Source organism: Orcinus orca, chromosome 3 (genome assembly GCF_937001465.1).
Source record: "Orcinus orca chromosome 3, mOrcOrc1.1, whole genome shotgun sequence".
Classification (NCBI taxonomy): domain Eukaryota; kingdom Metazoa; phylum Chordata; class Mammalia; order Artiodactyla; family Delphinidae; genus Orcinus; species Orcinus orca.
Genome location: NC_064561.1, coordinates 166,915,104 through 166,927,177, shown reverse-complemented (window position 1 = coordinate 166,927,177; position 12,074 = coordinate 166,915,104). Strand labels below are relative to the sequence as shown.

The window sequence follows — 12,074 nt, the reverse complement described above, 5'->3', positions numbered from 1 at the left end:
CAGATTTTTTGTTTTAAGCATGGACCCCCATCCTCAAATTATAATATAATACAATAATATAATATGAATTCCGAAGTCTTCACAAGTTCATCTGAGATTAAAAAATAAATTTAAAGCTCCCAAAGAAATTTTAGAAGCCACTAACCCTAGAAAAAGGGTACAACTGATTGCAATTAACTTTGTTCTAAAGAGCCTGGGAGTAAATCCTACTTTCTGATCCATAGGAATTTTCATAGAAAAATAAAGATCAAATAGTAAACAATACTGCACGGAGTTATTGTAATGGCTAAATAAAACAAGGAATGCAAATCTCTATTAGGTCACCTGGTCCCTACCTATTGCTCAGGAAATGGTAGGTCTTAACTTAATAAATCATGATTCACAATTGACATCTATAAAATGTGTCATAGGGACCTGGTTACGAATAACCAAATCAGCAGCCTAAAACTGGTTTAGCTCAGGCTGAGGAAGACAATGCAGGTATGAATATGGATTTAAAGATGTTATACATGTCAGCACTCTAGGAAAAGTAACTTAAACCGCACACCCTACTGATGTGAAATCATCAGATATTAAAGAAGGCACATTACTATAATTCATTGTTACTCTAGTGATCTTATAGAATTAAGACCACATTCATAACGTCCAAATTTGTCTCCAAGGAGAAATTTTGAGTTGGGGAATATCTGGATCATTAAGTAATTTCCTTAGGTCAGAGTAAAAGCACTTTATCTGTGAATATCAATTACTTCCATGGCATATTGGATGTAGCACATGTGACAAAGTGACCTTTCTCCTAAACAATTCATAGACTCATAAGAATTTTCTTCAACTTTTGGGACTAAATATATTCCATAGTCTTATAATCTTAAATACTGATTTTCCTCTAAAATCTCCACCCACCCTGCTCACCACCATCCTCCCTTTGTAGAGTTATGTTTTTTTTGTAATTTTCCTTAGTTTTTTTTTTATTCCTGGTTTAATCGTTCATCATATGTTCAGATGTACAATCCATTATTGCTAAACTGACATTTGCTTAATAGACTATTTCTTGACCTTTTGCATTAGACAATAAGCTATTTTACTCTATTCTTTTTAAATTGGTTGAGTCTTTTATTAAAAGTGAAATAAGAACATCCTCAGTTATTGGGAAAGGACAGTTATCTCCTAGAGGATACCTCAAGCACAGATATACAAAGCCAACAGTGAGATTTGCCACAATAGTTATACTGCCCAATACATGGCTAGTTCTATCTGGTGTTGACTAAACATTATTTTAATATTCCAAGGAGAATGATACAGAAGCAGGAATTGCCTAGAAGGAATGTGGAAAAAGAAAATAAAGAAAAGAATAATCATTAGATAAAGTGACTTAGAGCACTAAACCATTTCCATATGGTAAGAAGGGTGTGCTTGGGAATGGAGTTCAGGAGCTCTAGGGACATAAATGTTATATCTGGACACACAGCATCTTCTGGCTAGCTTTAAGTTGCTCAGGTAAAAGCCAAAACAAGAAATACCGCAAATCTAACTGGGTCTCTAACAGGTGTATTTGGTTATAGGTGTATAGGTAGGATTCCAGAAGATGGCAAAAATAGTGCCTGATAGGTATTTCATTTCTAATACTGAATTTGCAAGTGGTGTTTCTACTTCTTAGTATTTATTTGAAAAGGGCATGTTATGTTAATATAGTCCAAGAATACCTGGGTGAACTCATAACATATGTTATGGTTCCACATTCAAAAGAAATACTGTTCTGTTATTAAAAACAAAAAAAATTAAAAGGGAGGGTGCATTGGAAACCAGTTTAGGTATTTACTAAGGTCTCTTGAATAACCAATGAGAAATTTCAGTTACAGTACATGGGAAGACATTTTAAAGAACCTATTCTTGCATAGATCTTTCTGATAACTCGTGGCAGCACAGCAAATTCTGTCTCACCCCAGTACTAAAGCTGGACCCACTTTGTTCTTTCACTCACCTACGCTTTGCCTGATTTTCCAGATTTATTCCTCTTTCCAGGCACTAGCTGCAAACTCCTTATATAAGGGCTCAGCTCTGCGACCCTATCCTTTATCCTAATTGGCACCACAAAAAAACTAATTATTTATCTAATAAGATAGAACTTTCTAATACTGTAGAGGGATGTGTGTGTTTGCTTTAAGGATGCTGTTTCAGTAATAAAGTGTCACTAAAGGCCATAAATTCGTGTAAATATTTCCAATTTACATGAAATAAGCACCAGGTTAAAGAATTTATGTACTGGATTGCATTATCTTCTTAAAGGTCATACTTTTCCTCAAAGTACTGTCTTCATTTTTCTGCCCCTGTAAAACCAAGACACAATTTTAAAAACAGCTGTCCCCATTTTCAGGGACTAGTTTCTGATACATTTTCCTAGTTGTATTTCTAAATCTGTAGCAATCATAACACCACGTAAAAGAGGCAGCTCAAAAAAAAAAATAGCAGAAACTGAATAAAAGATTTGCAGCCCTGAATATGCATACAAAAATTTTAAATCGAAGTGAACTCCTCTGAGCTGATTTCTTAGGTGAAGGAGAGAATATGGTCTTTGAATACCTGATAAGGTCACAGACACAATTTCAAGTGCATTTATGGTAAATCCATGTGACAACTCCTACAGCCACTAACCTGTGTCGCCCTCAGGGTAGTCTGTGCAATCTTCCTTGTATGTCTGGGATGGTTGTGGGGGACAGCAGAAACCCTCCGAGAAATGTCACAAATGGGAAATAGTAACAATGGCTCATATACGAGAGTTTCAAATTGAAACCTAGAAGTGATGAGTAGCTTTATCTTACGCATGTGCTAGAAACCAGAAGTTACTATGAAATAAATTGAGCGATTGGCAGTGGTGACTAAGAAATAAAATTTATAATTAAAACTTGTCAGTAAAGCTGGAATCCTTAACTCATTGACCTTAAAATACATATTATAAGACTTTGAGAATTGAAGTTGTTGAATTTATATTTTATTTAAATTATTAAGAATGATGATGATACTATAGCTTAACTGTAAATTTATTCTAGTAATGACTTCATAATGATATTTGCTTCCTAGTTTGATGGAATAACTACTGTAGGTTACTTATAGCCACAAAGGGTACAATACCTTTTCTCAGAGTCTCTATGGATAGCTACAAAGAATGCAACACATCCCTTTCTGAATCACTTTGAGACTCAGATGCAATACATACTTTGAATAATTTATTTTGAGTGAAGAATGACTATCTGGTATTTGATGTTACCTTCACACTGTGTAGGCATCTGAATTTGCAATGACAATCAATTACTGTAAAAAGTGAGTTATGTACTTAAAGTACAAAGGAATTCCATGAATTCAGGGAAATGCAAAGATTGTAAAATAATGAAGAATGTTATATATCCTAGATATTTATGTATCTATTCATATATTTAGAATGGAGCAGGAAGAAAAAATAAAGTTAAATAGAAAAAAAAAGTAAATGAAATTAATTGTATCCTCTACAGTGCAGGAATAATCTTCTGAGTTACAAACCAGATATTTCCATCAACCTGGAGAAAATAAATGTTGAAAAGGCCTCGTCTCATCTGACAGAATTTTGATTCGCTTACTCACCCACAGGAGACATTTCTGGGACACTAGCAACATAAGGTCCATCCAAAAACTTCGGCTCATTATCATTAATATCCTGCACTTTGATGATGAATTCTGATTCAGGCTCTAGGGGCTTCCTGGTTTCTATGTCCACAGCCTGAGCACGAAGTGTGTAGAAAGGTTTTTCTTCTCTATCCAGGCTCCTTATTGCATGAATGTCCCCTGTAGTTTCATCAATGGTAAAAACGGTGCCAGCGCCATCTCCTGAGAGGGTGTATTTAACAGTGCCCTCTCCCTTATCTAAGTCAGAATGGAGCTTTAGGGAGAGAGAGAGAAAGAGAGACAGAGAAACACCATTAAAGAGATGGCCCCACGTTAAAAAGCCATACTTGCAGTATAATTTTTTACCAGAAAAGTTAAACCAAAATCTTATGTTTTTTTTTCCTTTTTTTCCCACCATTTTTTTTTTATTATAAGCATTTTTAACACAAAAAAAGTTGAAAAAATGTATGGTGGACACCTATATATACCTATATACATCTCAGAGATTCCACTGTTTATCTTCCAATTTAATCATATAGGCTTTCGACTTATCACATAGATAGATCATAACCCTATCCTTTCATTCACTCTCCTGTCAATCCATCTTATTTCTCCATGCATTACAGAGGTTAGAAGTACAGCCCCAAATCCATCAACATGCATAAATACAACTATTTTGAACACTTACTTCTTTTATATACTTTGGGGGATAAAATTTTCATAAAATGAAATGCACAACTCAAGTGTACTTAGAGTTTCATTTTAAATGATTGTTGTATTAAAATAAATTAGCTCATATATATTAAATCATACAACTTCCAAATACGCTGAGGCTAGAAATCAGTGACGTGAATCCAGTGAGAGATATGGTTAAAAAAAAAAAAAAAAAAATCAGAAAACACTGAGCCTTTTCATTTGAAAGGAGAGGAGAGTTTTGACATACCAGGTCAATGTCAGATATGTACTATGGAGTATCTCATTTTAACAGACTGACTCTCAATGAGTTATTCAATATTACTCAGCCAAGCAATGGGTAGAATAACTGATTATCCTTTCAGATTCACAGGCAAATGGTTAGCCCTAATCTATTCTATATATTTGAAATGTTATAATATAGAAAATTTTTAATTTCTGCTAAGTTCTTTTGAAATTCAACACATGTATAATTCACTATAATACAGTATGGAATAAGACACACATCAATATAATAGGGGAGAGGACCAAAGAGAAGAGAAATTATTATTGTGATATTGTAAATCAGTGTTTTTCAATCTGGAGTCCAAGAATTAATGATAGATGGACATAGTCTTGGAGATCTATAAATTATCCAAGAATAAATGTATATAGATAAATAATATGATATAAATATTTCATTATATATAATTCTCTAAGAATATGTGTACTCATATATTTCATAAATAATATAAATTTACATTCTATTTAAATTAAAAAGGATACATATTCTTATAAATAATATTATTTTTTATCCAAATGCTGATCTAAAATGTTTCAAACTATTCTCACTCATTTAGGTACAGCCATCTGATTTCAATGTTCAAATTTTTATTTTTTTTATTTTTTTATTTTTTGTGGGTTTTTTTGTTTTTGTTTTTGTTTTTGTTTTTGCCGTACGCGGGCCTCTCACTGTTGTGGCCTCTCCCACTGCGGAGCACAGGCTCCGGACGCGCAGGCTCAGCAGCCATGGCTCACGGGCGCAGCCGCTCTGTGGCATGTGGGATCCTCCCAGACCGGGGCACGAACCCGTGTCCCCTGCACCGGCAGGCGGACTCTCAACTACTGCGCCACCACGGAAGCCCCAAATTTTTATTTTTAAAAGCTCATTCCAGTCAACGGATCAGTCAAAGATAAAATGTTAAACTTTTAAAGTGACCATAGCCATTTGGGCTGTGATTTAAAATTTTCACACAAGTATAGGTGTCTTGCAAAATTTGGGTAAAAATGAGTTGTTTTTCTTAATGCTTCAACACAACATAAAAGCTTTGAAAATATTTTAAATTATATAGCTATCCTTTGCAAATAGGCGTTCTGTGTATTCATATTAGTAATACCAAAACACAAAACTCAACTTGGCTACATCTTTTCTCTTAAACTCAACATTCTGCTTTAGCTTCAGTAGAATAACGTCATCTTTCATATTCATGTTATTAAAATGACTTTATTCATTTTGTGAATTTGTATTTACTTCAAATTGCTCTGAAAGTATGTTTGTATAAGAGCATAAGCAAAGGATTTGTACTGGGTAAATGATATAATTTAAACAATGAGAAAATTATAAGGGGGTACCAGGTTTTGATTTTTCTTTAAAAGTTTCTGTATATTTTACTCAAGTCTAAGGAAAATTGCAAAGAATGACAGGAAGAAGTTTTTTCCTCCTAATATTTTATGAACTGCTATGAAGCATAGGAAGTTTCAAGCATAAAATCAAGCTGTAGATAAATGTTCTTTGAACTTAGGAATTTCAAATTACAAATTTCATCCATACTATTAAAGATATTCAACACATGAACATTTACTTTTACTTTCAAATTTATCTAAAGATATGAGACAAGCAAAAGCCCAATGCAAAAGCAAATGTCTTTATAAACTGGATCTATTTTGCCAATGGCTCCAAAGAATATGTGGTAATATTGTGGAAGCAAGTGAAAATTTTAAGTAGGTTTTTACAATGTGATCCAAGTAGAGTCACCAAAAAAGATTTTCATTTAGCCAAAATCAGAACTGTTTTCTTTTCAAACTGACATAGGAATAAAAAAGCAAATGTCTTTTCAGCTCTATTCAACATCCAAATTAAATTCAGTTGCTGCTACTCTTTACACTTCTACCTTTTCCTTCTAATTTAAATTTGGGTTTTGCAGAGATTAAAGTTTCAGAAGAAATATGTGAAAATATGTTAAATTTGAACTGAAAATGAGATGGATGAATGTAAAATTCTTGAGAGGATTAGAATGGTTACAGCAGTTCATTGCATGTTAATACCTTAAAGAAGATCACCTGCAGTGCCCAGCATTGACAGGCAATGTTTAAAATTAGTTATTCAGTACCAAATGTAAAATGGATGGTTAGTGGGAAGCTGCTGCATAGCACAGGGAGATCAGCTTGATGCTTTGTGACAACCTAGATGGGTGGGATAGGGAGGGTGGGAGGGAGGCTCAAGAGGGAAGGGATATAGGGATATATGTATACATATATCTGATTCACTCTGTTGTACAACAGAAACTAGCACAACATTGCAAAGCAATTATACTCCAATAAAGATATTTTTTAAATAAATAAAATAAAATTAGTTATTCAGTATTGATTGAGTCTAGTACATGCGTGACTAGCTAAAAGTATTGGTATTTTTGCAACGTCAATTCTAATGTTAAATAAATGATGTTGGCCTGATGTTGGGTATTGCAGAATTTGCTTTGTATCACATATAAAATAATTTGAATAGAGAACATATATAACATAATAGTTTATGTTGTAAACTAACATAAAGATCCCTATCACCCTCTTACTTAGAGATAACTTCTTTTATCATTTTATACACTTTCCATTATATATACACATATTTTCATATATAAATGAAAGGGTATACATATAGAAATATGTTTGTATATGTTTTATATGTATATATAATATTATCTGATTATAAATATATATATACATGATATAAAAATGAGAAACAAGTCAACATTTTCAATAACAATATACCATAATCATTTTCAGTATAATTTGAAACTTTTCAGAATTATTTTTTAATATCTGTACTACATTTGTTCAAAGGAAATTGAATGATTCAATGGGTTTTGCTTATCCTTTTATAAACAATGTGATGAATATGTGTGTGTTGTCTTAATTCCTTAAATAAACAGGTAAATATAAATAGAAGGGTAATTATAAACACCAAAAATGTAAATTTTATGAATCAAAAAATTGTGAATCTTGAATGATTCCAGAACTTGATGTCTACAGATGAGTTCGGTTTCTTAAACTTTTAGCAAGGCAACTCAGGCTTAGCTTACATTATGAAGCTACTTCTCAGTTTTATTTGCATTTAGCAGGCGGGAGGGTTACAGAAGGATTCACTTGCTGAATCTTTGGGTTGTGTTAACTATGAACAATCACATGATGCCATTTTACACAGCGGCTTTAAGTTCCATGCAAGATAATAATTCCACAAGGATAAAATTATTTTCCTTTATAGTGATTTAAAAATAACGCAAGAAATATTTCTTATTCTGATTATTTTTTTTAAAAAGTTGTTTCTGAGTAGGCGCTGACTATATTTACTGACTGAAGCAACCAAATCCAACAATATCATCTTTTAGTATTGACACTTAAAATGAAATTTCTCCCAGAGAGTTCCATAAGTGATAGCTATAGAAATATGCGCTGTCCAGGCAGTTGTTTTGTGGAAGTGGTGTTGTTATTTTCTGATGTTTTCCAAGACATCTCAGATGGAGCGTGAAAATGAGATGCCGAGAGAGGCTTAAAAAAGATACCGAGGACTAGCTTCGGAGTGTAAGCAAACCTGAACTCCAGTGTCTAAAAGTTTTGAGAAAGCTAATCTAAAGTTAAGTGTTTACTAGCATCTCTCAGATTATATTTTACAAACTGCTGCAGAAAAAAAGAAATGTATTCTTATTTTCTCTGGGTTGAAGAGTGCACATAAAATGGGAAATACTTTTTGTGGTACGCGGGCCTCTCACTGTTGTGGCCTCTCCCGTTGTGGAGCACAGGCTCCGGACGCGCAGGCTCAGCAGCCATGGCTCACGGGCCCAGCCGCTCCGCGGCATGTGGGATCTTCCCGGGCCGGGGCACGAACCTGTGTCCCCTGCATCGGCAGGCGAACTCTCAACCACTGCGCCACCAGGGAAGCCCCGGGAAATACTTTTTATATCACTATACCCAGCAATGATTTTATTTCCATTTGCTATTTGCCAGGATTAGGGTGGTTACAGGCATGAGGAGGGCATGGAGGATGTTGGGAGGAGAAATGTATGATTCTGAAAAGTTTTTGCTAGAAAATCAAAAATTGTGTTAACAGGTATTTCATTTGATGTATATACCTGCAAATTACTTTATTAATTATATATCTATAGGTTTTATGATACACTACATACTATTTTATAACCTGAATTTTAGATGGATTATATAACAATTTGCTTTATCAATAAGTATGAATTTATTACATCTATTTAAGTTAATCACAGGTATTTTAATCAAAGTACTACATTGAAATGGCTAAAATCAGAGTATGGAAGAGCTTGTAATGCACAATTTTACCTTCCTTTTCTCAGTCTCATTCACCAGGGAAATCATGTTTTAACTGTTTCTGTTGAATTCTTATTAAAAAAAAAATGTGGATATTTGTTAAATAAAAAATGTTATAATAGTATTTCTTTTATCAATTTGAATAATACTTATTGACTTGCAAACCCCATGCCACCTCTTTTTTTTCCAGTAGAGTTTTAGTATCTCTTATTTTACTTGTTATCAATGAAACACTGGTCTGAATAGTATACGTGTACTTTGGGTCTGAATTCAGTTCAATCATACAACGTAACTGTGGTTCTCTATTTTCTACTATTATAACATTAACACCTTTACAGTCCCCTTAAACTCCTTCCCTTTCTCATCCCTGAATTCCATTGTCTGTATTATACAGAATTAAGCGTAAAGATTTTGTCAATTTGGTCTATTTATGTATTTATTTATTTATTGGTCTCTTTTTTAAAAGTAAGCTCTAATGGTTAATTTTATGTATTAGTTTGACTGGGCCACAGGATGCCCAGACATTTGGTCAAAGACTATTGTTGGTATATCAGTGAGGATATTCCTGGATTAGAATAACATTTGAATCAATAGACAAAGTAAAACAGACTGTGGTCCCTTATGTGGGTATGCCTCATCCAATCAACTGAAGACCTGAATAGAACAAAAAAGCTGACCCTTCCATGAGTAAGAGGGAACTCCTCCTGCCTGGCTGCCTTCAAGCTGTGACACTGGTTTTTATTCTGCCTCCAGACTTGAACTGAAACATCAGTTCTGAGTCGAGCCTGTTGGTCTTTGCAATAGAAATATACCATGTGTTCTCCTGGGTTTCCAGCTTGCTGACCGCAAATCCCAGGACTTGTCAGCCTCCATAATTGTACAAACCAATTCTTGATAATAAATAAATATATATCCTATTGACTATTTCTCTGGAGAACCCTGATTAATACATAGGCCTTCAAAGCCCTCTCCATCAGTTGCTGCTAAAACATAAAATAAAACTAAACAAAACACTAACACTCTTTTGATAATTATAATAATGTACATATATTTGTTCCATAGCCAAATAACATACAGTGTCGATATGATTACAATATTTTCATTTTGCATATGGAGTTTTTTGAGCTATCTTTTTGTTTGTATTATTTGCTTTTCTCATATCTTTAAGCTCACCTCATTTCTCAGGGCCAACATCAAATCTCCTTTTCAAAACATACGTTGTACAGGGACCCCTCTTTCTTCCTACTCGAAACTAGAGTATTTGCACGATTTTCAACCTGGAATTTTTCTTTATTAATCTCCTGGTTTGAAACACTATTTCTTGGATTTTATATGTTCTTCTATATTAGTTGACTAATTTGTTTGTTGCCGCCAATCTCCTATAACTTTTTTTTCTATGAGAATTTTTCCATTTGTAGATGTATTCTTTTTATTTATTTATTTATTTTTTACATATTTATTAGAGTATAATTGCTTTTCCTATAACTTCTTGAGAATGTGTCTGTGAGAGGTAAGTTTCTTTAGTCTTTGGATGTCAGAAATGCCTTTATTTCTTTACCTACACATATACTTAATTATTGTCTGGGCATATAGTTCTAGATTGGAAATAATTTTCCCTTCACACATTTAAAGGCATGTATCTATAGTCTTCTAGAAACCAATGGTAAAACTGATGTCTGTCTGATTATATTTCCATTGCAAATAAAGAGCCTGTTTTTTTCTCCCCATTTTATTTTATTCTAAAATTACAATCTTATTTTTATTTTGGTATTCTAATTATTTAGACCACTGTCTCCAAGTGTGTGTTTATGTGTGCTTGTGTTTTGAAGATTGTCTCCAGATGTGAGTTGATATGTGTTTGTGTTTCTTTCTTTGGGTCAGGCACTTAGTAAGTTCCTTCAGTTCAAATACTATTTTCCTTCAGCACTGAGAAATTTCCTTTTATGATTATTTCCATGATTATGCTCTATCCTCCATGTTTCCTGTTGTCTTTCTGGAATTCATATGTTCAATGTTAGATCTCATGGACCTTCTGTAAATAATATACTTTTTCTACAGTCATTCATTTCTATATCTTTTGGTCTATTTTGTGAAAAAATTAAAATTTATCTTAAAATTATTTATTGATTATTTTCAGCATTTTCAAAGTCAATACACATATACCCATGTGTGCACACACACATACGACAGGTATATTAATTTCCAAGGTTTTTTTCCTTTACTATGAATGTCCCCTTTTAATAGAATTGTGCTCCTATTTTGTGGACACCGGGAATTCTTGAATCTTTTTGAGGACTCTAATTTGTGTGTGTGTGTGTGTGTGTGTGTGTGTGTGTGTGTGTTTCCTAAATTTTCTGTTCCTTAGGATTATTTTTTTGTTTTTGGTATTTGAGCCTTTGTCTTTCATATTGCTGGCTTTCCTTAAATGTCTGAAGACTCTCATTTGTCTGTTCATATTTAAGGATGAAGTTTTGAACTTGTGGGTTGAATTTATTGATTGCAGTTTTGTCCTAGGTTGAATGGAAAGAGAATCAATCATTCCTTTTAATTTCAGATATTTGGTTGGGGACATTCTAACCACAGTGGAGTTCCATCACTGCCCTAATTATTTCCAGATTCTCTACAGAAGAACTTCTTTTTTCAAAATTTCTTTATTGTTTACCTTCTGCTCATTTATGTCTGGAGTCCATGCATTATCATGTAGGTGGAAGGAATTCTGTATACAGACTATCAGTTAATCTCTATGTTTTACCCTGCATGTCTTTCTCCTTTTCTCTTAATCATTGGCATTTCTGAGTTTTTCAGAATTGTCCCTCCTTAGTTGGAGCTCTCTCAATATAAATGCTTGTAAGTAGCTTTGAACTTACTTGACCAGTCACCAATCCTTCACGCACTTATCAGTTTATAGAAATGGGCTAAACTGTCTGATGCCCGCCACACCACCCCATTCAGCATTATGCCCATCATCACCTAATAACCAGCCATATTCAATTTTCTCCTCTTGTCTCTCCAAATACCTTTTTCAGTTCTTTATTTTTTTGAACATATATCCAAGAAAGTTTCAATCATTGCATTTGGATTTTGTGTCTGTGTTTTCTTTAAGTTTAAAAGAATCATGCCTATTTATATTAATTATTTTCTCATCATTATCTTTCTCA

General features: G+C 33.5%; 1 protein-coding gene across 1 annotated transcript in view; it reads right to left on the bottom strand.

Annotated features, from left to right (window-relative positions):
* CDH12 (cadherin 12) overlaps window positions 1–12,074 on the bottom strand; it is a 977,416-nt gene that overhangs the window by 190,232 nt on the left and 775,110 nt on the right. The window contains exon 5 of the mRNA XM_033440164.2: window positions 3,616–3,910. Within this exon, the coding sequence (XP_033296055.1) occupies window positions 3,616–3,910 (295 nt within the window). The remainder of the gene's footprint in view (window positions 1–3,615; window positions 3,911–12,074) is intronic.